At 42.8% G+C, this 27,233-nt stretch overlaps 2 protein-coding genes across 3 annotated transcripts; both read left to right on the top strand.

Annotated features, from left to right (window-relative positions):
* The first annotated feature begins 8,826 nt into the window (after nucleotides 1-8,826).
* Nucleotides 8,827-11,172, top strand: LOC148034385 (S-adenosylmethionine synthase 2-like). Its single transcript, XM_087679332.1, has 2 exons — nucleotides 8,827-8,982; nucleotides 9,755-11,172. The coding sequence occupies exon 2, from the start codon at nucleotides 9,801-9,803 to the stop codon at nucleotides 10,980-10,982; it is 1,182 nt and encodes a 393-aa protein (XP_087535458.1). The 5' UTR covers nucleotides 8,827-8,982; nucleotides 9,755-9,800; the 3' UTR covers nucleotides 10,983-11,172.
* Nucleotides 11,173-11,251: 79 nt separating this feature from the next.
* LOC148034384 (S-adenosylmethionine synthase 2-like) lies at nucleotides 11,252-25,831 on the top strand. Of its 2 annotated transcripts, none has more exons than XM_087679329.1 (2): nucleotides 11,252-11,491; nucleotides 24,349-25,831. In XM_087679329.1, the coding sequence occupies exon 2, from the start codon at nucleotides 24,392-24,394 to the stop codon at nucleotides 25,595-25,597; it is 1,206 nt and encodes a 401-aa protein (XP_087535455.1). In that variant the 5' UTR covers nucleotides 11,252-11,491; nucleotides 24,349-24,391; the 3' UTR covers nucleotides 25,598-25,831. The 2 variants fall into 2 exon arrangements, with proteins under 2 accessions (XP_087535455.1, XP_087535457.1); XM_087679331.1 differs by having other exon boundaries at nucleotides 11,312-11,584.
* The last annotated feature ends 1,402 nt before the right edge of the window (nucleotides 25,832-27,233 follow it).

The raw sequence follows: 27,233 nt of genomic DNA, 5'->3' as shown, positions 1-27,233 counted from the left end.
GAGATAATCTTCAATGCCTTGGTTGACTCGTTCTATCTGTCCATCTGTCTCCGGGTGGAAGGATGATGAGAATCTCAGTTGTGTTTCCAGAGTCTTGAAAAGTTCCTTCCACATGTCGCTCATGAATCGGCCATCTCTATCTGATACAATGGCCAGTGGTAAGCCATGCAGTTTGAATACATGTGTGAAGAAGAGGTGTGCTACCTCCTTGGCATTCAGTGGGGGTTTGGCCGGGATGAAGTGAGCCTGTTTGGAAAAATAGTCCAGCACAACAAAGATGATTGTGCACCCATGGGACTCAGGTAGTTCCACAATGAAGTCCATGCTGATGACATCCCATGGGCGGTTGGGTACTGGTAATGGTTGTAGTAATCCTGCTGGTCTTGATCTTGGTGCTTTGACCATTTGGCAAGTGGGGCAAGTTTTGATGTAGTCTATCACTTCTTCCTTCATATTCGGCCAAAAGAACTGCTTCCTAAGGGGCTCCAAGGTCTTTCTTAGCCCTTTGTGGCCTCCAATCTTGCCATCGTGTATCTCATGCAGGATGAGTTTCTTCAATTCCACATTGTTGGGGATATACAATCTCTTGCCTAAAAATAGAATACCCTCCTCTAAGGTGTACATTCCATGTGGTGTCTTCTCTGCTTCCACATCTTTGATTATCTTGTGCATTTCTTGATCTTGTTCTAGGCCTTCTTTGACAAGTTCTATGAAGTTGCTGCTGACCACATTGACAGCTTTCAGGTCAGCTTTCCAGCTCAAGGCATCTGCTATCTTGTTAGTAGAGCCGGGCTTATGCTTAATCTCCAGGTCGAATTCGGCTAGGAAGTCTAGCCAGCGGGCTTGCTTTGCTGACAACTTAGGTTGGGATTGGAAGTATTTGAGGGATATATTGTCGGTGAAGACTATTGTATGCTTGTCTTGAACTTAGTGCTTCCATTTTCTAAGGCAGTGGATGACTGCCAACATTTCCTTCTCATGTGTGCTCCACCTTGTTTCAACATCGGTAAATTTCTTTGACTCATACGCAATGGGGTGACCCTCTTGGACCAGTACACCTCCTATGCTGTAGTCAGATGCATCTGTAGAAATTTCAAAGGGTTTGGTGAAATTCGGCACCCTTAGGAAGGGAGTTTGGCTCATGCACTTCTTCATCTACTCAAAGGCTTCCTGTTGTGCGTTCCCCCATGTAAAAGAGTGATCTTCTTTGGTGAGGTGGGAGAGGGGGGCATTGATGAGGCTGTAATCTTTGATGAACCTCCGACAAAATACTGTGAAGCCGAGAAACTCCCACACTTCTCTTACAGTTTTCAGTACATGCCATCTTTGGACAGCTTCCACTTTCTTAGGGTCCACTTTGATTCCATCGGCTCCTACAATAAATCCTAAGAACTCCAATTCTTTCACTGCGAAATCACATTTTTCCAGCTTGGTATATAACTGATGCTACCGCAGTTTCTCAAAAACTCGGCGTAAGTGCTGCTTGTGCTCTTCTAAGGTTTTGCTGTAGACTAGGAGGTCATCTATGTAGATAATGACAAAGATATCTATCTCCGGTCTAAAAATTCCATCCATGAGGCCACAAAATGTGCCTGGCCCATTGCTTAGGCCGAACCCTAAGACTAACCACTCAAAACTACCATATCGGGTACGGAAGGCTGTTTTTGGGATATCTTCTTCGGCTATGCGGATTTGGTGGTATCCTGATCTAAGATCAATCCGACTGAAGTACTTGGCCCCATGCAGTCTATCTAAGAGGTCTTCCACTAGGGGCATAGGGTATTTGTTTTTTATGGTGATTTTGTTAAGAGCCCTATAATCTACACAGAGTCTAAGTCCCCCATCCTTCTTCTTTACAAACAACACTAGGGCACCAAAGGGGGATTTGCTAGGGCGGATGAATCCTTGTTCTTCTAGTTCATGTAGTTGCTTCTTCAATTCCATGAGCTCAGTGTGGTTCATGCGATAGGGAGCTCGGGCCAGTGGGGCAGCAGTGGGGCAGACCCTGGAATCAGCTCAATTTTGTGATCCACATCTCGCCTAGGTGGTAGACCCTTGGGTAGCTCGGTTGGCATTACATCTTTGAATTCTTCAAGTATTTCTGCCACCTCTGTGTTCCTATTCTGTTGTTTGGGTTTCTTGCCATTTTCTTCTTCTTCAATTGGTCAGATCATACACAGACAGACCATATCTCCTTGCTTGACTGATTTTTCAACTTGCTTTGCACTGCATGTCATGATATGTGGCCTGATAACGGTTCCTTGGACCGGTGCTTTTTGGGTCTAGCCCTTTGGTTGGTTTGCAGTTGGTTTTACTGTTTGGCATGATACTCCTGGCTTATTCTCCTTCATTTGCACCTTGATTGGGGTCCTGCCAGGTAGCTGCATTCTTTCACATGGTACTCTGACGCCTTCTCCTTGCATATCTAGCATAATTTCATTCACACCTTTGCCAAACATTGCAATGACATACTTGTCATAGAATTCTAAGCCCAATATCACTTCAAAATCATCCATGGGGATTACTAAGAAGTTGAGTTTCGCTTTCCACTTGTCGGCTTCCACTTGGACTGCAAAGACTTGTTTTACTTCCTTGGCTTCTCCTTGTGCGAATGTTACTGTTAATTCTTCTGGGGCCTTTGATAGTTTCAATCCATGTTTTGCTGCACACCCTAGTGTCATGAAGTTGTGTGTTGCTCCTGTGTCCACCATGATAGGTTGGTTTCCTTCGCCCACTCGGCCTTTGATGTATAGGTGGTGGACTACCGCTACCCTGGCTGCCATGCATTGAGGTCGGGCACTAACTAACCCTACCCTTGGGTGGTCCATGCTTTCTTCACTCCCATTTGGGATTTCCTGGATACGCGATGCTTGTGGTTCTTCTCCTCCATATGCACAAGTTGCATTCACCCTTGATCCACTTGATGAAGCTGTATCTTCTATTGGGCATCTGTTTTGGTACTGTGGACCCCCGCATTTGAAGCATCTGATGTCGGTGAAAGGGCCTGGGGGTCTCCACCATGATGTATTTGATCCTGCGGGCCCGTACGATGTGCTAGGGGTTGGCCTGTAGTGATTGTTTCCCCATCTTCCTGCTTCTCCTCTTGGTACTAAGGTGGTTTGTGATACGGCTGTGGTGGTAGTGGTGTTTTAGCTCCTTGTATCTGTGAATGCCCCTCTAGGAGCATTGGGCCTCTGGTTCCATGAGTTGTTGTTGTTGAAGGTGTTGCTGAAATTGTTGTTGAACCTGTTTTGATTCCCTTGTGCTGTTCTTCTACCTTCCAGGTCCACCAGTCTTTCGGCCATCCTCATGGCCTCTGCTAAGCTTGTTGGCTCTTGTCTGTCCACATCTCTTCTAGCCCATTCTTGCATCCCAAACAGAAATCCACGTAGTTTAGTGTCTGTATCCATGTTTGATAGCTGTGGCATGATTTGCCTATATTTGTTGACATACTCTTTCATCTTTCCCTGTGTTTGCTTGAGGTTCCTCCATTCATCTCTTACTTTGAATTTTTCCATCTTTGGAATGAAGTAGTCCTTCAATTCTTCCTGTAGTTCTTCCCATGCAAAGATGGTGTGGCCCTGCTCTTGCTCCAGCAGGTACCAACTGGCAGCATCCTCCTCCAAGTAAATGGCTGCCACCTCCGCCTTCCTGTCTTCTGTTATACGTGAATACTTCAAGTATCTATCTACCTCTGCGATCCGTTTCTTCAAAACCAACCCATCTCTCTCTCCCTTGTATTTGGCTGGTTGGGGCATCTTGAATTTTCCATAATCGTCTTCTGAACTATCACTATCTTCCTCCTCTTTACGATGGTGCTTCTTCTCTTCCTTCTTGTCTTTCTTTTTGTTGCCTAACTCTACTACTTTCTCCTTCTCTTTCCTTGTATCTTGCGCCCTCCTAGATGTCTCTTCTCTACCCATTCTATCTATCTCCTCTTGCATTTTGTGTCTTTTCTCCTCTTCTTGTTGTTGTATCGCCCATTCTCTATAGCCCTGCTCCACTTCTAGTTTCTTTCTCCTTTCTTCCTCCTCTTCCTTCATCTGCATGTTTCTCCATATTGACTCCAGCATGCCTGACATACCATCTAATTGTCTTTCTAGTCCGGCCACCTTCTCCCCTTGGGCCACTCTCCATTCTTGCCCCATACTCTTCTTCCTCTCCTCCAATGTTGGGAGGGTGATGTTCTCCCTTTCATCCTCCATGTGGTTGGTGGTGGTGTCGACGCGGGGAAGCCGCGTCACGTCTTCAGACGGTGGGATGTCGAGGTTGGGGCATCACGCCGGGGCGACGCGTCGGGGGGTGTCGCGACGTGGGGCGACGCGACGGGGGTCGACGCGACGTGGGGCGTCACGACGTGGGGCGACACGACACGGGGCATCATGCTGTGGGTCGTTACGACTTCGATCTCTTCGGGGCACTGGATCTTTCCTCCTGTTTCCGTGAGCACTCCTTCACTCCGAGCAAGAGTTGCTCTGATACCAAGTGTGATAAACCTGCACTCGTTACGCACTCAACACGGCACAAAAAGGTAACACGATATGAGCTCAAGGTATACTCTTGTATTATTCAATCCAAAAAGCGGGACAACATAGACACATCCCAGGACTACACCCTCGTGACGCCGCACATGAGAGGGTTCACCACTGGGTATAGGGAATCACACGTAGAATGGAAACAAGGCAGGGCTTTGAGTCATTACTAGTCCCTATATAGGTGCAATCGGTAGCAACAGCATGGTATAGCTACAAAGCCCTTACACCCCCTTCCCCCCCCCCCCCTCTCCCAAAATCTATGAGCGTAGGAAAAGCTTCTTCAATCTACATGCTCTCATCTTAAAGTTAGGAATCTAATTACATCTTCCAATAAATGTTAATACAAAGCAAGTGGGTTCCATTAATGGTTTGGTACACCATGGTAGACTCCAAGGATTCCACAAAGTAGTCCATAAGGTTGAGGATGCTTAAATCACATATTTGTGTTTTCTCCTAATCAATCATATAAGTTTCTACTAACACATTGTTGTTGCGAGAGAGAGAGAGAGAGAGAGAGAGAGAGAGAGAGAGAGAGAGAGAGAGAGAGAGAGAGAGAGAGAGAGAGAGAGAGAGAGAGAGAGAGAGAGAGAGAGAGAGAGAGAGAGAGTGTGTGTGTGTGTGTGTTGTATTTGCTAAAAAGGGCCAATATAGCTTATGAGACCCAAGCATGTAATAATACAAGTTCGATGAGATTATCAAAAGTTACACAAAAGTTTAAAGCACACGAGTCAATGTTCAGACAATGTGGATGGCGATTGTTATAGGTGGGATGTGGCATCTTTGCCATTAGTAGTAAAAAAAAACTACAAGTCCACTATAAACGTATACAATAGAGAGGGGAAAATGCATCTCTCAAGATCAAAAGAACTCGTAAGGCAAGCAAAACATCATCTTTTTGCTTTTGTGTTTTGAATGAATGAAATACTCAAATTCGTTTAACTATTACAACTTTTAAAGGAAAACCTAAGTACTTGAACTATGGCATAAGTAAACATGTTGGTCATTTTGGCTACAAAATGAATTGATGTAAACCATTCATCAAAACATAGATAAAATCAAGCACTACAAAAATCTTAAAGGGGTTTTTTGATATTATGTGTATGAGGTAATGATCGGTTTTATAAAACATTGAAAACATACTTAGATATCTTTTGAGGGTTTTCCTCTACTACACAATCCCTCCTCCCTTAACATTCATTATAATCCAATTAGTTTCACAATAGTCGCTAATATAGTCGAAGGATTTTAGACATGATGCTACTTTCTTCTCGCTTCCACTCAATTTGATGAGGTGACTCCTCAATGCAATTGCTCTCCTTCAAGTGAAGGAGGACTCTAAGTGGAATGAAATTACTCAAACATAGGGACCTCAATGCAAAAAGAGCTAGAATACAACTCCTCACCAAACCCACAACCATGGTATACTTTGAAGATGTCTTTATATATGAAACTTTACATGAAACTTAAGCATGTTTTGATAAGCTCCATGACACTTCATACATTAGGTGCAAAGCACCTCATCCTTTGCATACAAAAGCATGTGATTTCTTGTTTTGTGAGCAAAGGGAAGTGATCATGTGGTTTCTCTTTGCTCAGAAAAGCAGAAAGTGAATGAGGCGTAGCCTCATGAACTTTGAAAATTTACAAATCGTGCAACATGCGATCGGCGGGTCTGGTTGGCAACATCGGCTAAACGAGCTAGTTTTCGCTCGCTCTCTCTCTCTCTCTCTCATGTAATTGAACACACAAACACACACTCACTCACTCACATGCTCACTTACTCTCTTAATTGAACACACACACACACACACACTCTCTCTCTCTCTCTTAATTAAATACATAGATATTCACTCACATGCTCACTTACTCTCTTAATTGAACACATACACACACACATTCTCTCTCTTTCTCTTTTTTAATTGAGCATAGGATATGATCATGGAAAGGGGAAACGAGTCTTAAAAAAATTGTATGTCACTCTCATTCTCACTCACTCTCTCTCCCCTTTTCTTAGAGAGAGATGAATTTCTTTTTTAATTAAACATATGATATTTTAATGGTTGAACATGTGCATGCAATGTGTTACATGCTTTAAAAACATCTACAAATGGACACACACTATAACAAAATGTTTAAATTTTATTTTTTATTAAACACATGGTATGAGATAATAGTTTTAATGGTTGAGCATGTTCATACAATGTATCCATACTCTAAAACCACAAAAATGTACATAGACTATACAAATTGAGAGAGAGAGAGAGAGAGAGAGAGAGAGAGAGAGAGAGAGAGAGAGAGAGAGAGAGAGAGAGAGAGAGAGAGAGAGAGAGAGAGAGAGAGAGAGAGAGAGAGAGAGAGAGAGAGAGAGAGAGAGAGAGAGAGAGAGAGAGAGAGAGAGAGAGAGAGAGAGAGAGAGAGAGTAGGTACTCACTTATAAACAACACACAAATATGCATACATCCATATGTAGGCATACACATCCACACACAAAAGTATACGTATATAAGTATATGTAATGCATACACACTATACACAGGCACATATATGAGGTGAACAAAGACGATAGATATGAGGAAGAAAAAGAAAGGAAAGAAAATAAAAATGGTGAAAGGGAGAGAGAGGATACAAATTAATGAGACCACACAAATGGTCACATATGTATTAAACACATATATACACACGTACACACATACACACACGTATACACGTGCGATGCACATACACACATACCATAGAAAAACAAAAAGAGATATAAAGAAAAAATGTGTATTATATGTGTGTGTGTGTATAGAGAGAGAGAGAGAGAGAGAGAGAGAGAGAGAGAGAGAGAGAGAGAGAGAGAGAGAGAGAGAGAGAGAGAGAGAGAGAGAGAGAGAGAGAGAGAGAGAGAGAGAGAGAGCATATTTATAAGACCACACTAATGGCGAGAGAAAAAGAGCAAATGAGAGAATGAATATACACTTATAAAGTCTACACTTACAAATATATACACCCACATATGGAGACACATATCCATACACAAATATATACATATACATATACATGCAATGCATACATAAATGTGCATATATATACACTTATGAGTACGCAATATGCACCCATATGAGATGAAGATAGATAAGAGACAAGAATAAGAAAATGAAAGGAGAAAAAATTTAAAAAAAAAGAAGAGAGTGAGAGAGGATACACATTTATGAGACCACACAAATAGTTGCACTAGTATTGAACACACATACATATACCTGCACACATATAGACATGTGTACATATATATATGCATGCATAGTACACACAAAGCATAGAAAAAAGAAGAAGAGAAAAAAGAGAGAAAATATGTGTGTGTGTGCATGTGTAAAAGCTTTCGAAGTTTGGATTATGTTCCTTATATCAACCTCCCATAAACCCTCTACCACATGTAACTAGGCGCTCTGTGCCTAGACTCGCCTTGGAGCGAAGGCGGGTGCTGGACGTGTGGCACACGCCCCTGCGTTTCTTTGTGGGGAGGTTGGGGGCTGCCACATGGCATCCGACCTCAACCTCCCCTTAACTAATAGTAAAGATGTGCTTTCAAACCTCAATGCGAAGCATTGGGAGGACATTGGCAGGAAGTGCTAGGAGAATCTAGGTGCGGTATGCCTAGTAGATAATTAAACTCAGGAGTTCTATGTGGTGCAAACTTACACGAGAAGGAAATAAATCATTACTTGACAAAGATTCATATTCAAGATACAACATTATGTGCTCTTTCAACAGGACGATGAAAGAAATCTACTTAGAAGTACATGCATGCAACATGAATAATTGGAAGGATAGATACATCACGACAGAATGGCATTGTCTCTTGGGCTTGTATATTTATTTATAATCTCAAGATGTATTTGGGCTCTGATGCGAAATTCTACATGCTTAGACTTGGGGGACTGTGTGCACATTTGAACTTGACTCTCTTAGTTCTAATTGCGCGGAGGTAAATTCTATGAGAAAAGTTGATTTGCCAACAACTGGCGCACCGACTCATGTGATCACTTGATAGCCAACAACCGCGCACACCAACTAATGTGATCACTTGATAGCCAAACCGAAGTTTGGAAGGTTGTCCTCTTGGGGATGAAGTTTGGTAGGTGTTATTCATTCACCCGCAAGTGGCAGGTAAGACGTTGGACCGTGCGTCCTATGTAGTGACGGACGTGGGCTCTCATGTCCAATGGAACACGCGCACGTGGCGACTATCCGACGGCGTAGGCCAACCTTCTGGCGCGAAGCGTGGCCGTTGGATCTCGATGTGTTTTGACTTAGATTAAGATCTAATATTGAGTGATTTAATACAAGGAAATCTTCACGAAACCAGAGGCGCTCGGCTGTCCAGTGTCTATATAAGACTACGACGAAAGGGGGAGAGAGCACAAAGGGAAGCACGCAGGACTTGGGAACAAGGAACGATCCTCAGGTTCTCTCTCTCTCTCTTTCTCTCTCTCTCTCTCTCCTCTATGTTTTGGTGCATCCGTCTCTCCGATCCGTGCCTCTGTCTCGCTGTCTGGGTTGCTGTTCGTAGCAGATCCACCATTTCTTTGACTCGTTGTTCATACACAGCACAAAGAAAATGCAAAATCTTAGATGCAGGTCTATGCTAGGATTAACTTAGACGCTGCTGCAATGTGGATCCTGTATAACCAATCTGTAAAAATGCATCAAGAACTTGATCAGTCCTCTCAAGTATCAGCAGTCTCATATCATAAGATGTGGATCCTGTTCAACCAATCTGAAAAATGCATCAAGCATCTCATCAGTCTCCTCAAGTATCAGCAGTCTCATATCATAAGATGTGGATCCTGTACAACCAATCTGAAAAATGCATCAAGCGTCTGATCAGTCTCCTCAAGTATCAGCAGTCTCATATCATAAGATGCAGCTCATCAATCTGCGTCGTGGCCATGGAAGTTAAGTGATGTGCTGATTAACCATGCGGTGATGTAATATCTCTCTGTTTTATTTCCATTGAAGTCAAACAATGTGCTAATTGCGTTGTTGTAATGGGATGTCCCTCAAACTTGGGAGCGATAGAAGCATTGCCATGCACTACTGCAGTTTTTGGTTCGTTCAGTCCATCTGACAAAAGCATTTGGTTACGTTCTGCAAGGATCACAAGTTTTGTACATTCATTGATTTTGTATTCATACAAGCTCCATCTAACACATTGTGCTGTCTCTGATGCTTAACAGCTTTCTGGGGGTGCAAAGTGCCTCTACTCCTTGATATATTTCATAAATGGAGACTTTTCTGTTCACCTCCGAGTCCGTCAATGAAGGTCATCCCGACAAACTTTGTGACCAGGTTTCAGATGCTGTGCTTGATGCATGCCTGGAACAAGATCCTGAGAGTAAGGTTGCATGTGAAACCTGCACCAAGACAAACATGGTCATGATCTTTGGTGAGATCACCACCAAAGCCAAGGTGGACTATGAGAAGATAGTGCGGGATACGTGCAGAGAGATTGGCTTTGTCTCTGATGAGGTGGGTCTGGATGCAGACCATTGCAAGGTGCTGGTGAACATTGAGCAGCAGAGCCCTGACATTGCTCAGGGGGTCCATGGGCACTTCACGAAAAAACCAGAGGAGATTGGAGCGGGAGACCAAGGTCATATGTTTGGATATGCAACAGATGAAACTGAAGAGCTAATGCCTCTTACCCATGTTCTGGCTACCAGGCTTGGGGCCAAGTTAACCGAGGTCAGAAAGAATGGGACATGTCCCTGGCTCCGACCTGATGGTAAGACACAAGTAACTGTTGAGTACAAGAATGACAAGGGTGCAATGGTTCCGATTCGCGTCCATACTGTGCTGATATCCACTCAGCATGATGAGACAGTTACTAATGATGAGATTGCTGCTGACCTTAAGGAGCATGTCATCAAGCCTGTCATTCCAGAGAAGTACTTGGATGAGAAGACAATCTTTCATCTCAATCCATCAGGGCGTTTTGTGATTGGAGGACCGCACGGTGATGCTGGTCTTACTGGTAGGAAGATCATCATTGACACCTATGGTGGTTGGGGAGCACATGGAGGTGGGGCTTTTTCAGGTAAGGATCCCACCAAAGTTGATCGCAGTGGGGCCTACATTGTAAGGCAAGCTGCCAAGAGTGTTGTTGCTGCAGGACTTGCCCGTCGGTGTCTTGTGCAGGTTTCCTATGCTATTGGTGTACCTGAGCCTCTGTCTGTATTCGTTGACACATACACGACTGGAAGAATTCCTGATGCAGAGATTCTAGAGATCATAAAGAACAACTTTGATTTTCGCCCGGGCATGATTGCCATTAACCTTGATTTGAGGAGGGGTGGCAATAAGCGATACCAGAAGACTGCAGCATACGGTCATTTTGGGCGTGATGATCCTGATTTTACTTGGGAGACTGTGAAGCCTCTCAAGTATGAGAAAGTGCAAGCTTGATACTACAAATCTATCTATTTACCTGTTATTTTTCATAGTGAAATAACTGCATAATTCAAAAGAGCCTATTGGCAACACTAAAAGCATTCAAGCTTTTTTCAGCTTGTACTCCATATCAAGGTTCTAGCTTATGTGTACTGTGAGAACTTTCAATTTATATTCAAAAAGCTGATTACAGGTTTTGCAGATATTTCTGTAGTTGATATGGAAATTGTCGATGTCTAGTAATATCTTTTGATTTAAGTTTCTCTATCAAAGAGCTAATTGGATTCCTTGTCCGCAGTGTTTATTAAAAGTTGAATCGATGAGGGTGTTTGTGTAACGTGCGGTGTTGATATACAAGAGTACATTGCATCAAAAATTTTTCTTTGGAAGACCCAATCCTATCTAGTGCGTGAGAAAAAAGTCATGGATCCTTTTGATGATGCAGTAGACGGATCCAGGTTGGCTGAGAATAAGGGACCTCCACAAGATGCAATAGACACCTTAGAATGAAAAATTTGTTTCTTGTGAGTAGCTTCCTCTTTGTTCTTCTCTTTCCTATTGCAACATTCAAGCATCGGCAGAGACCTGTCACAAGGTTTCAAATTTCAAACTAGAGAGTAAGTTAACCTTACCATCATTAAACATGATTTCTCTTTTCCAAATATTGTGGGTTTGGTTGGAATGTTTTTTTTGGGGTGTTGGATGTGTGTGTGGAAACCATGGATTTCTCCTAAAAGAACCTTGCTTCAAGGGGTGAGAGGAATGGATACAATAATGGAGGAAGTCTAGACCTTTAGATTTGAACTTTGAAGTTCATGAAGAGGCCAGCTACAATTTCTACTTTTTCATTGCATTTGTAGCATATATTAATGCCAATGCTAAATTTTTGAGCTTGATATGTAATAAAGAAACTGGAGGGTTTACAATGTATATGACAACACTAGCTGTGAAAGAAACCAAAAACAAGAGAATGGAAGAATGATGAATGAATCAAAGGATGATACAATGGCCTTAGAACTCCATGTCCATACAATTAGGGCTGGGAGTGAGCCAGGGAATCAGTGCTGACAGAGTGGCTCGAGAGGGATTGTACCATCTCCTTCATGATTTAATCAAGGTGGCAGCACCTGTTTATTGAGAAACCCTTCACTCTTCACCCACAGTTTGCGTTTTTGCGTTTTTGCGTTTAGGGTTTGCAGCCCCAAAAAGGGGCGCCATTCTAGACTGACTATGCCTATTTATAGGCCACTCTCTCATTCATTCCTACGGCTGATTCATTCAGTTGGTCACCTATTTTCTCCAGTCTCTCCACTATCCTCACACCCCTTAAGGAGAACATTGCGGTTCGGGGTTCGTGGCTGTCTTCATCATCTTCCTTGTGCCACGGCACCCTTATTCCCTTGTATCACATTCACTCTATGATTTATAACTTCATCATTTCATTTATCAGAGTTTCTTCACTCTTCTCTTCTTTTCTCTTCTTCATGTTTGCCGAGTTCACTCCGTATTCCTCCTCGCTAATCCTACTGTCTCGCTAGTACGTTATCTTTTAACATGGTATCAGAGTTGGATCTGCTCAAACGGTGCAAAGATCCTCCACTTCAGTGAAGGCAAAGACCGGTGGCGGGTTCGGCATCCACTTTTCTTCTTCCGCTGCATCAAAATCTTATTTTTGCAGATTTCAGGTGTTTCAGCTTGCTACCCACACCCTGTTCGCGGAGAACATCTCAGCCAAAGCTGTCCATTGCTGTCTCCATCAGTTGGAGTCTGATTTTCAGCCCTCTTCAGCAGTTTGGAGTTGATTGCAGCCAGGCAACTGCTGTTCCTGTGCAGACCTGCTACCGTACAGCTTGCCCTCATCACAGTCTTGCTGCCTGTGTTTTGTCTTTCTCTCTCCTGCAGGCTGTCTTGCCTGCGTTTTTAGTATTTCTCTCTCCTGTAGGCTGTCCTGCCTACGTTTTTAGTCTTTCCACTGTCCTACCTGCGTTTTTAGTCTCTCTCTTCTGTTGCTTGCGTTTTAGTCTTTCTCTCTCCTCACCTGCGTTTTTTTGTTGGTTGCAACCTCTTACTATTGGTCACATCCTCCTTCCACTGGCAACTCACTTCCAGCCCTTCCACTATCCTCCCATCCCTTGAGGCGGACATTGTGGTTCGTGCTTCACACTGCCCTCACACCCCTTGAGGCGGACATTGCGGTTCGTGCTTCACACTGCTCTCACACCCCTTGAGGCGGACATTGCGGTTCATGGTTCATAGTGGCTAACCTCTTCCTTCTTCAGTAAGGCACACTAGTATCCATGGCTTCTTTACCAACAGATGTCTAGACTACTGGGTGCCCCTATTGTGGCATCACCGGACACACTACCGATGCTTGCCGACTTCGACCTTTGCTTCCCACCCCCCGGAGTATATACGTCTTTCACCAGGCATTCCTTGTGCCACCTCTCCTTTTTGGGCCACAAAGATCGTTCTGCATCGGCTATCAGAGTACTATGCTCAAGGCAATAAGATGCATCCGATGCGCACTAAGTTCTTTCGAGCACATGCAGGATCAATTGGTGCTACAACCTCCTGGAGATCATCGCAATGCTAGTGGCAGTCTTCTCCCACTTATTTTTAGGAGCTAGTGGCTTCTCTCCCGAGGTTGAGTTTCAGTTTCCCTAGTTCACTCTGTCTACTGTTCTTTACTGTAGGTTCCCTTTCCGGTGGAAATCTTGGATCTTCGGGATCCTCAAAATCTTCTTCCTCCTCTTCCTCTTGCCTTCGTCCCTTGGTCAGCATGGAGCCACCTCCCAAGATCGAGTACGGGCATATCCTTATGGTTCTCGGCACCACACAAAGTCCGACATTCCTCCTATGCATTGTATGTTTTCATTATCTTTGTACTAGGGCGCTTGGGCAAGTGAACAATTTCCCCTTGAGGGACACTGTCCAAGTGGCACCTGCTGCATGAGCATTCTTCAGCATGTAGCATTGCATCTCCACCTCACTCTTCTCTTGTTCCCCTATTCGGGCTTGAGAGGGGGTGTTGAGAAACCCTTCACCCGCAATTTGCGTTTTTGCGTTTTGCGTTTAGGTTTTCCAACCCCAAAATGGGACGCCATCCTACACTGACTATGCCTATTTATAGGCCACTCTCTCATTCATTCCTACGGTTGATTCATTCAGTCCGTTACCTCTTCTCTCGAGCCTCTCCACTACCCTCGCACCCCTTCAGGAGGACATTGCGGTTCATGGTTCATTGCTATCTTCATCATCTTCCTTGTGCTACGGCACCCTTATTCCCTTGTATCACATTCACTCCATGATTCATAACTTCATCATTCCATTCATCAGAGTTTCTTCTCTCTTCTCTTCTCTTCTCTATGTTTGTCGAGTTCACTCCGTGTTCCTCCCCGCCAACCCTACTGTCTCGCTGGTACATCATCTTTTGACACTGTTTGTAGAAGGAGTTTGCACTGTTGAGGGAGTGAATCACAATCCTTCGGGGTGGGGGATCTCAAAGAAGACTCTGGATGGATGTGGACAGTAGTGAAGGGAGCGAAACAGAGTCCTCCAGATCAGCAAGATGTCAATGATGACTCTAGGCAGTGAAACACAAGCAGTGCTGGCTGAAAACACAAAACTCCATGAGCAGTTGAGGAAGTTGATCCACGCGTGCAACAAGATGCGGATGTTAGTAGATTAGTTAGTAGTCAATTCTCTCTAGTTTTGTGCAGTCTATTACAATAGTCTTCTATGCTTCCATTGGTGCACCCACTTTTGACATGGTATCAAACGACCGTCTACCAATTGTTGCTGATCAGCCTCTTCTAGTGGACTGCTGGCAGATGAATCGTTGTTGCCCCAAAATGGCCTGTTTTCAGCCCTTTGGCATCACCGCTTTGTTTCCAGCAGTCTGCTTTTTGCTTTTCAGCATTATTTTCTGACGGTTTTGCTGCATTTAATGTTCACACTGCCTGCATTTTGACTTGTTTTCTATATATCACTGCATTTATTGCCTAAACAGCCTGTGTTTTGCAGATTTGACACTGTATTTATTGCTTCTATAGGCTGGGCGGCTTGTTCTCAGGTCTTTCTCCTATCTTTTGGCTGTGTTTGATCTGTTTTTGTAGCAGTTGGCTTGTTTTTCTGATAAGCTTTTGTGTGATACATTGTGTGAACTCATGTAAGTGCAGTTTGTGCTGCGTTCTAGCTGTACTCTCTCTTTGCTTCTCTTCTATGCTTTATCTTCTCATCCTCTCCCTTCCATATGGCATCTCCATGATGATAGTCTCGAACTTCATGGCCCTGACAATCTTACATGGAGTGCTGTCATGGAAGCATGGTTTGTGCATAAGCGATTATGGTATGTTATGTCAGGAGCTATTGAGTGGCCCCAACCTTCTACTTTTCTTCTAGATTATTGGGACCTTATCAACCATGAGGAAGGATTATGTCGATGCCTGTGTGTATTCTGCTCTTCTCTAATACATTTCGAAAGAGGTTCTTTTGGCAATCACCTCCTATAGGATAGCTTTAGTAGTGTGGGGAGAAGCTTTAGATGTTGTAAGAAGCTCCATTGAGACCATGCGTGAAACTACACTCTATGGACAGCTTCAATAGATGAAGTTTGAGACTAAAGATACTATTCTCAGTCTTTCTTGCTTTGTGTGACACAAGTACAATATTAGCTTTAGTATATGCAGTTCGCCCTTCTAGAGACTCACCTAGTGGGGATTGTGCTCTATAAGCTCCTTCTAGCGTTTGATGGAGTAGCCAATGCTTTGAGAATTGGAACATCTTTGCAGCCCTTCTAGAGGCTCACCTAGTGGGGATTGTGCTCTATAAGCTCCTTCTAGAGTTTGATAGAGTAGCCAATGGTTTGAGAACCGGAACATCTTTGCAACCATTGAACTTTACTAAGATTTCCTCGATGATGCTTGAGTATGATGTGTCTTTAAGGTTACAAGGGAGGCTTCCATCTCAATATGGTGGCTATGATGAGGCATTTTTAGCTTAAGAGAGGGGTGACAGGAAGAAGAAATCGAAGGTTGAGTGCTTTCATTATGGGAAGAAGAGACATTTGCTTGAGGACTATAAGGAGCTAGTGGCTTTGTAGAAGAAGAAGAAGAAGCAGAAGTGGGATGTAGACTCTTCCAACAAATCATCTTTATCCTCTTTCGACTCCGACATGGATCCTCTGACCAGGGTGCAGAAGGGGTCCTCTTCTTTGAAGAAGGGGAATGGATTAGTTGCTCCTCTCTTTGTTGCTTTTTAATGCAAGTGATGTGGTTGTTCCTCATGACTCTCCAATGCCATAGGATTGTGAGAGGGTGGTGATGTAGGGTGAGCCTTATCTATATAAGCATATATGTGCAATGGATCTAGAGAGGGACTTCTCTTCCATATCGTGACTGAAGTTTGGCAGATTTGAAATCTTGGAGCTGGGATTGACATTTAGGTTCATGATGGGCTGTTTCTTGACAGAGAGCAAGATTGGCTCCTAGTTTAAGCTCATATGAGGAGACGCTTTGGCAGCAGGGAATCCATGATCATGTATGCTCAGAGACATTGCTGACAGGATGATTATGTATGCTTGCAATCGTTGATAGACATAGAGAGCTACTATGATTCTTCTCTATTTTCAATAGTTGGTGTGATCGATATTGACATCAAGTTCTCTTCGAGGCATCTTGGCAGTGGGTTGGCCACTTACTGCTTGGGCATCCATGGTCCTATTTTGATGGTCTTTGTTGTATGGACTACGATGAGTCATTATCATTGTACCATTGTATTGTATCAGATCATGCATCATTTGAGAGAGTGTGTTAGCAGATTAGTTAGCTCATGAGCAAGTTTGTGCATGTGTATTTGTCAGCTACGCATAGGAGATTATTTTTTGCATTTTTGATGCCTAATTTTATGATTTTATGGTCTAACCAGCATTTATGATTATTTTATTACTGGCCAATCTGATTCAGATTTAGGCATATTGTTTACCTATTTATTGCTTGGCTTCCTCCTCGGCATTCATTCATCACTCATAGTCTTCTAGAGTAGGCCTTGGTGGTACATGACTCTTTGGTATATGGATTTCGTCTTTGGAGCATATCTCTGAGTTTTCTCTTTGTAGTGTTCTATGTTCTTGTGTTTTTTTCCTTTTCTCTATCTTCTCTCTTGGGTTGTGCAGTCTATTACAGCAGTCCTACGCTTCCATCGCTGCACCAATTTCTGATAGCAGGCTGCTGGAGTGAAACACAGTCAGCAGTGATGGTGTTGATGAACGGACTCCTAGCAATGGAGATCAGCTGGATGGCAGCTCCAACCTGGCTGTTGGCAATGGCAGCATGCTGGGTGGCAGTTAATTGACCTCCCTCTAGGTGGGTGGTAGTGGCAGCTGGTTGGGCAGCTGATACAGTAGCTAGCAGCTGCCCAAAACACAGGATATGGCAGCTGATGAAGAGGGAAAATACTTGGATAAGGGGAGAGTGAACAATTGAGCAAATGATCTGGAAATTTGAGAGAATGGGATGCCCAGAACATGCCCTTTTATAGGGGATTTTTGGATATTTGTCCTTTTGCACAAATAAAGCCTTTTAACATAAATAAAGCCTTTTGGGGCTGTTTTAAGCAGCAAAATTATGCACTAATGCATGACGATCAAATGTCAATGCCAGCCTTGATTTTGGTGGTTCAACATCCACTTTCAAGCCCAAAAACATGCCTAAGATGGAGAGTTGTATTGCACCCTCTTATTAACTTTAAAATGTAAGGCAGTAAGGAGAGAGTGGGATCTCCCATTATGAGTAGCTACGTGGCAAGGGGGTCATTGACAAGGATCATTAGATGCAAGCGAAGCGCAGTCCATCTCAACCATCTGAGAGAGGAAGATTGAAAGAAGCACTAGTACCATAGCTAAAAACATGATGAAGTGCAATGGACAAAGTGATAGCTGAATGTTTGAAACTAAACCTCAAGAGAGAAGGCACTAGCTCCATCTCGATGTTGGTAAGGACTCGATGGCATACTTGATCTTGGGCCTCAGAAGAGAGGGTACTATCCTCTTCGCCTTGCTAAACGAGATGTGAATATGCAACCACCAAGTGAATATATCCAAGACTCTGGCTTAGGTAGATCCTATAGATATTGAGTGTTGATATTGAAAATGGTAGAGAAAAAGGCCAAGGCTCTTTGCCACAGTGTGCAAATGTTCACATAAGGAGGAAGCAATATCTAGTTCTCTAGTGAATCGTATGTGTGGAGAAACACACAATCCTTTGATCAATGGTTGCTTGTGGATAGAATGAAATGTATCCTTTCTATAATAACTTTGGACATTTGAATGGGCGTTTGCAGCATTGGTTATAGTCTTTATGAGTGACTTAGTGTAAAAGCACCTCGAGCATAGTAACACACTTTAGGACTAGGTAGCTAAGTTCTAGTTATAGGACTCTAGGCTCATTGTGCATGTTCATTGTGTGATTACCACTCTTGGTCTTTAGGTTTGTCTCTTTAGGTCTAGTGTGTCGGGTCACAGACAAGAGGTCCAGCTTGCGGCTATGAGGACACTCAGGGGAGCATTTATTTTCTCATCATTGGACGACATCTGAGCAGGATCCCTACCCCAGAGAGTACTCACAGATCGGTGGACTTAGGAACATTGTCACAGATGGGAGCTGATTTCCAGCATTATAGCTTGGTGCATATGGACTGTGAGATGTAGCCGGGTCATTGATCTTCAGGATATATTGGGGAGTCTTTATCGAGGATTTGGACAGAGATAGTCCATACTCTCCGTGGGAGATGGAAGAGGTTGCAAGGAAGCTCTAAGAGGATGAGGAAGAAAAGAGAGGCTTTTCTGAGGATTTGGGATTCAGACACCTTCTTTCACACTTCCCCTCAGATGGTTTGGCACTTTAGCCCACAAGATTGGTTGTTTACACAACCATTGTATCTTTGATGTACTTAGTTATTCTTCACAGAGTTTCTTGTACTTTGTATTTACCTTAGGGGGACTTTCTCTGAGGTATTATTAATAGAGTTCTCTTTTCTTGGGGGGAAAAAAAAGGTCCAGTGTGTCCATGCTAGCTCAATGTTAACTTCGCCGCAAAAAGGGGTACCTCCACAAGGATTTCAAGGAACTAGTGGCACAATAGGAGGAGGAGAAGAAGGGTATAGAGTCCTTGGATGAGTCATCATTGTCTTCAGATTTAGATTTAGACTTTGACTCAAGCCCTTTGGCCAAGGCTATGAGGGCATCCTCTTTTGTAGTGAAGGTGAAGGCCATTAAGGCCTCCTCTTTGTCCTTCTATCCCTAGTCGTGTTGACACCCTTCCTAACTCTCTAATGCTAGAGAGAGTGTAAGAGGGGTGGTGGTAGTGGGTTATTCTAGCCTCATCCATATGCAGGTGCAGCCGACCCAAATTGTGGCTCCCACGTGCATTGACGAAGCTAGGCAGGTTTTGAAATCTTGGAGCAAGATTGACTTTCAAATTTATGATGGATTGTTTTTGTGATAGAGAGCAGTCTTTGCTCCTCATTTGAGCTCACATTAGGGAACACTTGGCAAATTGGCCAAAGGCAGGGGATCCTTGGTCATGAATTTTTCTGCAGGGCATCAATGATGTGCATCAAGATCTGGCTATTTCTACTTTCTTTGGTTAGAGATTGATATGCTCAGCATTGGCATTAGTGTCTTTCCAAGCACCTTGGTGGTGGCTTGATCACCCACTTCTTGGGTATATTTTATTGTATTGATCTCCCGTGATCGGAGAGAGAGTATTGCAATGTAGATCTCATGGGTGTCAAAGTCTATGTGTTAGTGTACATTTAATTTATGTGAGAGATTTTAGGGCTGGCCGACTTAATATTTGGTGCTTGTTTATGGCTGATTGACTAGTAATTTTATGTGGATTATTTCGGCCTCTTTATTGGCAGCCTCCATCCTCATTCATTCATTCATTCATGCATTAGATACACATCCTATAGCACGATTGCTTTCAAGTGCAAAGAGGGAGACTGGTGCACACCATTGGTGACTCACTACCAGTGCCATTGTATAGTTTTTGAGCCTTGGTATATGGATTCCATTCCCAAGTCTATTTAGTTTGAATTCTTGCAGTGTTCCTTTTTGTTCTTTGTGTTCATTGCAGTCTATATCAATAGTGTTTCTTTGCTCTTGTTGCTCTTAACTTTTCTAATAGTATAATGGGCGGGAAATGAGTGTACTGTGATGTACCAAAAGAAATATCTCTTGAATATTGAAAAGATGAGTTACTTGATCTTTTGCTTCTTGAGCCACACCTCTATTCATGTTTAAGATTGGTATTGGTCAAGGTTATCTTGAATACTTCTCCATAGTGTGTCTATGAGTTGAAGTAAACAAAGGACTAAACTTGTTTGCCTTTTATTGTTTCTAATGGGTTTGGATTAAGTAACGGTATGTATCCTACATCATGTATCCTACATCATGTGTCCTACATCATGTGTCCTACTTGGGCTAGGAGTTTTGGATTCTTGTCAGCGTCATACCCTGGCTGTTGTGCACCTTCCCCTAGGTTGCAAATGGGGTCCTTTGGATGGTATGCTGAAGGGATAATAGTAGTACTAAATGTGCTCAGAGATATGCTTGAGCCTTGAGTGCCTCTTTCTTCTAAGTTCTCTCCTATTCGAAACTTCAATATATTCTTGTGTAGTAAGTGGATACAAATTTCTTGATGGAGTATTTGGCATGGTGTCTAGAGGATTTTGCATTGTAGGAGTTTGATACCACTCCTTCAGAGTCTCCATGGTAGTAGGTGTTGGTACCAAAGAAATAGGCCTTGGAGACGACTTTTTTGTTGAAGATGGCTGACCTTCCTTCTCCAAGAAACCGTTCAGGAAGGCACTCTTGACATCCATCTGATGTATCGGCCAACCGTGGTGAGTGGCTAGTGCGAGTAGCAACTGAAAAGAAAGTCAACCACGTAGTAGGGGCGAAGGTCTCTTTATAATCAATGCTATGCTTTTGTCGAAACTCTTGCATGACAAGGCGAGCCTTGTACTTGTCTAAGACTCTTTCCACTAAAGGGTGTTAGACTTGGTTTTTTGCACCACACAAAGTTTAACATTGGATCCTCTTTCTCCTTTAGCATCGATATTCATGGTTGAGAGGGGGTTGCACCCTTCATTCAATAACTTCAAGTTTCGACATCATCTTCTCATCTTCAACATTCACAAATCTTTCCTGTTGTACCTACCCTTTGCATTGCATGATCATTGTCATCTTTGTAAAAGGGCGCTTTGACAAGTGAACAATTTGCTCACGAGGGACACTATACAACTGGCATCTTGCTACATATACATTCTCATCATATAGTGTTACTCTTTGCATCTCATTGTGTAGAGCACCCCTGAGTGGATCTTGAGTTGTCTCTACCAATGGTTCTATTATTACTATCCCTCTCTACGTCTTCACTTCTTTATTTTGTAACCGACACATTGGATGGGTAGTTAGGATAGTCTTTTGTTTTTTGATGTTTAATTTGACCATTCCTTTATTTATTCTCAATGGGCACAATTACTTCTCTCACAAAAAAAAAAGACAAGTTCAAAGTGAATTAACACCGCCTATGTAGGTCTCGGTAGGCCATTGGGAACCCTTTGTTCGATGCCGTGGCCTCTTTGGGATGACCCTCTTAACTCCCAAGATGAGACACTCCAGCAAAATAGAAATGATGAAAGCAATGAAGAGAGAACTTAGTCAAATACACCTATATTAGATTAAAGTCAAATACACCTATATTACCATATCCAAGAAAGATGCATTTAAAAGACTTTGAATTCAACTTGTTGCACTTGTTTTTGGGAATATGGCAGGATGTCTGATATCCAAAGACTCTTAAGTGTCCATATGAAGAAGGTTTACCAAACCATACCTCCTTTGCAACTCTACCACCAAGAGCAATGCATGGGGATCTGTTAATGAAATGAATTGTAGTAGTAACTACCTAAGCAAAAAATGTATGGGGTAAGCTTGTATGACTAAGCATGCTATGGACCCTTTCCTCGATGGTCGTATTCTTGCACTTGGCAACATCATTCTTGGGTGGGATACAAGGAGCAGTCAAGGGATGCTTTATGGCTTGATCATCACATAAGAACTCAAAAGCATAGGATACATATTCATCCCCATTATTTGATCTAGGCATTTCAGCCTATGCCTTAACTAGAGTAACAAAGCGTTGGAAAGTAGAAAAAATGTGATTTTTGCTTTATGGGATAGGCCCAAACTTTATGTGAAAAATTATCAATGGACATAACAAAAGACTTATCACCACCCAAATATTGATAGGGCATAGGACCACAGCATTAGAATGAGCAAGAGCCAATGGCTCACCTATATACATAGAGCCACACTTCTTATGAGCATTACGAGTTGTTTGCTATATAGGCAATGATCACAAGAATCAAAACAAGAGTAGTCCAAGGGTGGGAGATACTGCAAACAAGCCAAAAACTTTCATTCCTTCAAGTAACATGTGCCCAAAGTGATGACGTCATAGAGATACATGAGGAAGCTGAGTGATGGCCAATACATGATCCCTAGATCCGAAAACAAGGGATAAAGACTGCCAACTTTGGTACCTCTGGCAAAAACGAGGTTGCTATGAGTAGTCTTCGAAGAAGAATCACCAAAAGAGAGATGATAATGGGCATCATCCAACTGTCTAGCAAAAATAAGACTTTTTGTCAAATCCTGGACATGACATACATCATGCAAAACAAAAGTAGTAGCGAGATTTGTTTGCATTTGAGAAGTTACAAAGGAGACAGAGAGACTGCCTATGGGACTGTCCTAGAGCCCAAGAGGTATGAAGGAGAGCCCTCAGGATGATATTCCATGGCATAGCTTAGACCATGGTGACGACCTGGGGGGTTGTAGTGTAGGTGGCAGATGGAGACCTAGCGTACATCTATGGGGATGTTCAGAGGAGTCCTCTTTTTTGTTCTTATCATTGCATGCTCTCTGAGAGCAGGATCCCTAGCCTAGATTAGTCATCAGCACTGTGGACCCAAGGACATTGTTATAGGTGGGAGCTGAATGCCAGTATCATAGCTTGATACATCTAGATTGCAAAGTGTAGCCATGTGACCTTCAAGATGTACCAACTGCGGAGAATCTATCAATGATTTGGATAGAGATCATTAACACTCTGCATGGGAGATGGGAGAGGATGTAGGGCAGCTTTAAGAGGATGAGGAAGAGAAGAGAGGCTTTCCTATGGACATGGGACTTAGACACCTTCTTACACACTACCCCTCTAATGGTTTGGCATTATAGCCTACCAGATTGGTCGTTCACACAACCATTGTATTTATGATGTACTTGGTTACTCTTTGCCGAGTTCCTTGTGCTTTGTATTTAACACAGGTTTTCACAGAGGTGTTATTAATAGAATTTTCTTTTCTTGGAGAGAAAAAAGACTGAAAATGCCAAATGAGTGAACTGAGATAGAGCTCCTAATGTCCCTGACTGGCTTAGTGTAAGGCTCACAACCTGGAGATGACTACGGCCAGTTACAAGTAATATTGATGAGCTAACTTGAGGCACATTTCAGCTACTATGGCAAATAGGAGGGGTATTATAGCTTTCATACATTAATACAACCACCTATGACCTTGACAAAGCTGATTTATCAAGGTATTTTGTTAGTGTTAGCACTGATACTTTATGAACTTGATGGGATTGGGCTGTAGGTTCGTCAAGTTAGTTGACAATCTCTTGGGAGATCCAGGGGCTAGGGTCCTTGTCAGTGGTTATTCACTGACCCCTTTATTTGAGAAGCTCTATTGACCAAGGCTGTGCTAGTATATCTATGTTGTTTGTGTGGTATATTCTTCACATGTGGTAATGTTTCTGATACTTACCCTTGTCTTGTCAAAGTTGCAAAGACTGAATGCAACCTGGGTGTGTCAAAGATGATAATATAGTTATGTGCTGCCAGTTCATATGAATAAAGCATCTGACCAGGGTCAATCTAGGATCATAACCATGCATTACTGGATTGTTATGTTTGTGAATCAATCTGTAAAATGCAATCAACATCCGGTTATACTCCACAAGGATATGCCAGTCTGATTTCAGAACCTGCAGCAGTACAATTTTCTTCATTTCCGTCAAATATGTGCTATCAACCATGTGGTGACAGAATGTTTCTCAAATGCTCGAAGCATGCCCATGCATTGGTGCAATTTTTGTTTGTCCAATCAATTTGAAAAGTGCAGCAAGCAGTTGGTTACTCCTCCACAAAGATCATTAGTCTAGTATGAGAACATGCAGTTCATTTGTCTACTTTGTTTTCATGCAACCTTCATCTAATGCATTGTGCTTTGATGGATTGTTTGTGATGGCCTACAGCTTTGTGAGGGTCCATGTGACTGCACTGTTTAATATTTCACAAATGGAGACTTTTCTTTTCACCTCCGAGTCAGTTAATGAAGGTCATCCCGACAAGCTCTGTGATCTGGTCTCAGATGCTGTGCTTGATGCGTGCCTGGAACAAGACCCTGAGAGTAAGGTTGCATGTGAAACCTGCACCAAGTCAAACATGGTCATGATTTTTGGTGAGATCACCACAAAAGCCAAGGTAGACTATGAGAAAATAGTGCGGGATACATGTAGAGAGATTGGCTTTGTCTCTGATGATGTTGGCCTGGATGCGGATCATTGTGAGGTGCTGGTGAACATTGAGCAGCAGAGCCCTGAAATTGATCAGGTGGTCCATGGGCACTTCACAAAGAAACCAGAGGAGATTGGAGCTGGAGATCAAGGCCACATGTTCGGATATGCTACGGATGAAACTGAAGAGCTTATGCCTCTCTCTCATGTCCTGGCTACCAAGCTTGGGGCCAAGTTAACTGATGTCCGAAAGAATGGGACATGTCCCTGGCTCCGACCTGATGGAAAAACACAAGTAACCATTGAGTACAAGAGCAATAATGGTGCAATGGTTCCTATTCGTGTCCATACAGTGCTGATATCAACTCAGCATGATGAGAGAGTCACCAATGATGAGATTGCTACTGATATTAAAGAGCATGTCATCAAGCATGTCATTCCAGAGAAGTACTTGGATGAGAAGACAATTTTTTATTTCAATCCATCAGGGCGTTTTGTGATTGGAGGACCACAAGGTGATGCCGGGCTTACGGGTAGGAAGATTATTGTTGATACTTATGGTGGTTGGGGAGCACATGGAGGTGGGGCTTTTTCGGGCAAGGATCCCACCAAAGTTGATCGCAGTGGGGCTTACATTGTAAGGCAAGCTGCCAAGAGTGTTGTTGCAGCTGGACTTGCTCGTCGGTGCCTTGTGCAGGTTTCTTATGCCATTGGGATGCTTGAGCCACTGTCTGTATCTGTTGATACATACTCTACTGGAAGGATTCCTGATGCAGAGGTACTAGAAATCCTATTGAGCAACTTTGATTTTCGCCCAGGCATGATTGCTGTGAACCTTGATTTGAGGAGGGGTGGTAACAAGCGATACCAGAAGACAGCTGCATATGGTCACTTTGGGCGTGATGATCCTGATTTCACTTGGGAGATTGTGAAGCCTCTCAAGTACGAAAATCTGCAAGCTTATACTACAAATATGTTGGTGTATTAATATAAATAGCCAAGTGCATGGTCCAAAAGAGTCAAATTGCATTATGACAAGCATTCAACCCTACTGATGCTGAAGTTTTCCAGCTTGTACTAAATGTTAGCACTAGGTTATGTGACAATTCCAAGTATTATTCCAGAATCTGGTATAGGATTTGTAGGTATTTTGTAGCATCAACGGTGGATGTTTAATGATATCTTTCGATTGAAGTTTCTCTATGGCAAAAGCTAATTGGATTCTGTTGTCTCCAGCCTCTTTGAAAAGTAAGATGAATGATGGTGCAGCCATTATTTTGTTGGCATTAGTTCTGATATATCAGAGTTGCATCAAGGTATTTTGTTGGATTTTCCTATTTTACCTGGTCTTATCAATAAGTTTGCACAGAACAAAGGTAACCTGTAACCTGTATAGGTGTAGTGCGTTATGTAGTAACGTGATGTGAAAAAGTAAAATCAATGATGGTGCAGCCATTAATTTTGTTGGCATTAGTTCTGATATATCAGAGTTGGAGTGCATCAAGGTATTTTGTAGGTTTCAGTTCTGTTCCAAGTATATGTACGTTGCTTTCTGTGGTGTAGTCTCTGCAGGTCATAGTATTTTTCGTGTTATACCTCTTCTTATCAATACATTGCACAGAACAAAGGTAACCTGTATGGGTGAAAGTGCATTATGTAGTATTGTCATGTGAGCTCATAGGGCATAACTATGTGGTTAGTATTGCAACACACTTCAAATCAATGGAACATGTTTAGAACTGAAAAAACAAATTTAGGAGCTTGTGACAATTCTGTTTTCTTGCTGGGTTCTTGTGTGGTTGGTTATTCATATGAAATAAAAAACAGTGCTTCCAGGAGTTGCAGCACAACGGAGCATGAACATGCAGCAGATACTTGTTTATTGATATTTTCACTTATTGGAATAATCTGTAAACATGTGGGACTATTGCTTGATAGACAAACACTCTTGGTCATAAGCCTTCAGCCAGTGGAGACCAAAATGCACAATATAAAATGGTCAAACTTTCATCATGTATGCCACTCAATGGGATCCAATACCATCATTTTACTTGTTAAAACTTATTAGGCTACTAGTTGCACCTCTTTCCTAGGGTTGCCTCTTATAGTGATGGATAAATGACACAACAGTAAACAACAAATACAATGATTCGTCAATAAAAGTCTTCCAAGCATGTTGAGCTTGTCCATTATCCTTTGTAGTGGGAGCTTATGCTCAATCGCCAAGACCCATAGACCGCTTATTGTTTCAAGCATCTCAAGCCGAGCACTAATGGTTACCTCTCACATAGTCCATGCATTTTCTCTCTCTACGAGTGTAGTGAGCTTACCTTCATGCCCGATCGAGTTGCCTCCTCTCTCAAGCACTCCGGTAGCTCCACAATTCAAGTGCAAGTTTCAAGCGAGCTTGATCTTCAAGCTCCAAAGCCGCGAGCAAGAGAAGAGAAGAGAAGAAGAGAGGAGAAGATGGAGAGCTTCTCCACCACGGTTCCTCATTCTCACATATACACTCCCTTCCACTCTCACACTCCCTCTCTCAAGTACAAGCTCAAGCAAATAAGAAGAAGAAGAAAAAGAAGAGGAGAGCTATTTTTGGCCACACACAAGAATGAGTTTCTTCATTC

This window comes from Lygodium microphyllum, chromosome 6, assembly GCF_053477565.2.
Source record: "Lygodium microphyllum isolate KBCC chromosome 6, Lygodium_microphyllum_v1.1.10, whole genome shotgun sequence".
NCBI lineage: Eukaryota > Viridiplantae > Streptophyta > Polypodiopsida > Schizaeales > Lygodiaceae > Lygodium > Lygodium microphyllum.
Note: the sequence above shows the minus strand (reverse complement) of the source record. Positions and strands in the feature narration are given on the sequence as shown.

Bases quoted from the DNA above. Each gene is read 5' to 3' on its own strand.
- LOC148034385 (XM_087679332.1), top strand. From the start codon at position 9,801: ATGGAGACTTTTCTGTTCACCTCCGAGTCCGTCAATGAAGGTCATCCC.
- LOC148034384 (XM_087679329.1), top strand. From the start codon at position 24,392: ATGGAGACTTTTCTTTTCACCTCCGAGTCAGTTAATGAAGGTCATCCC.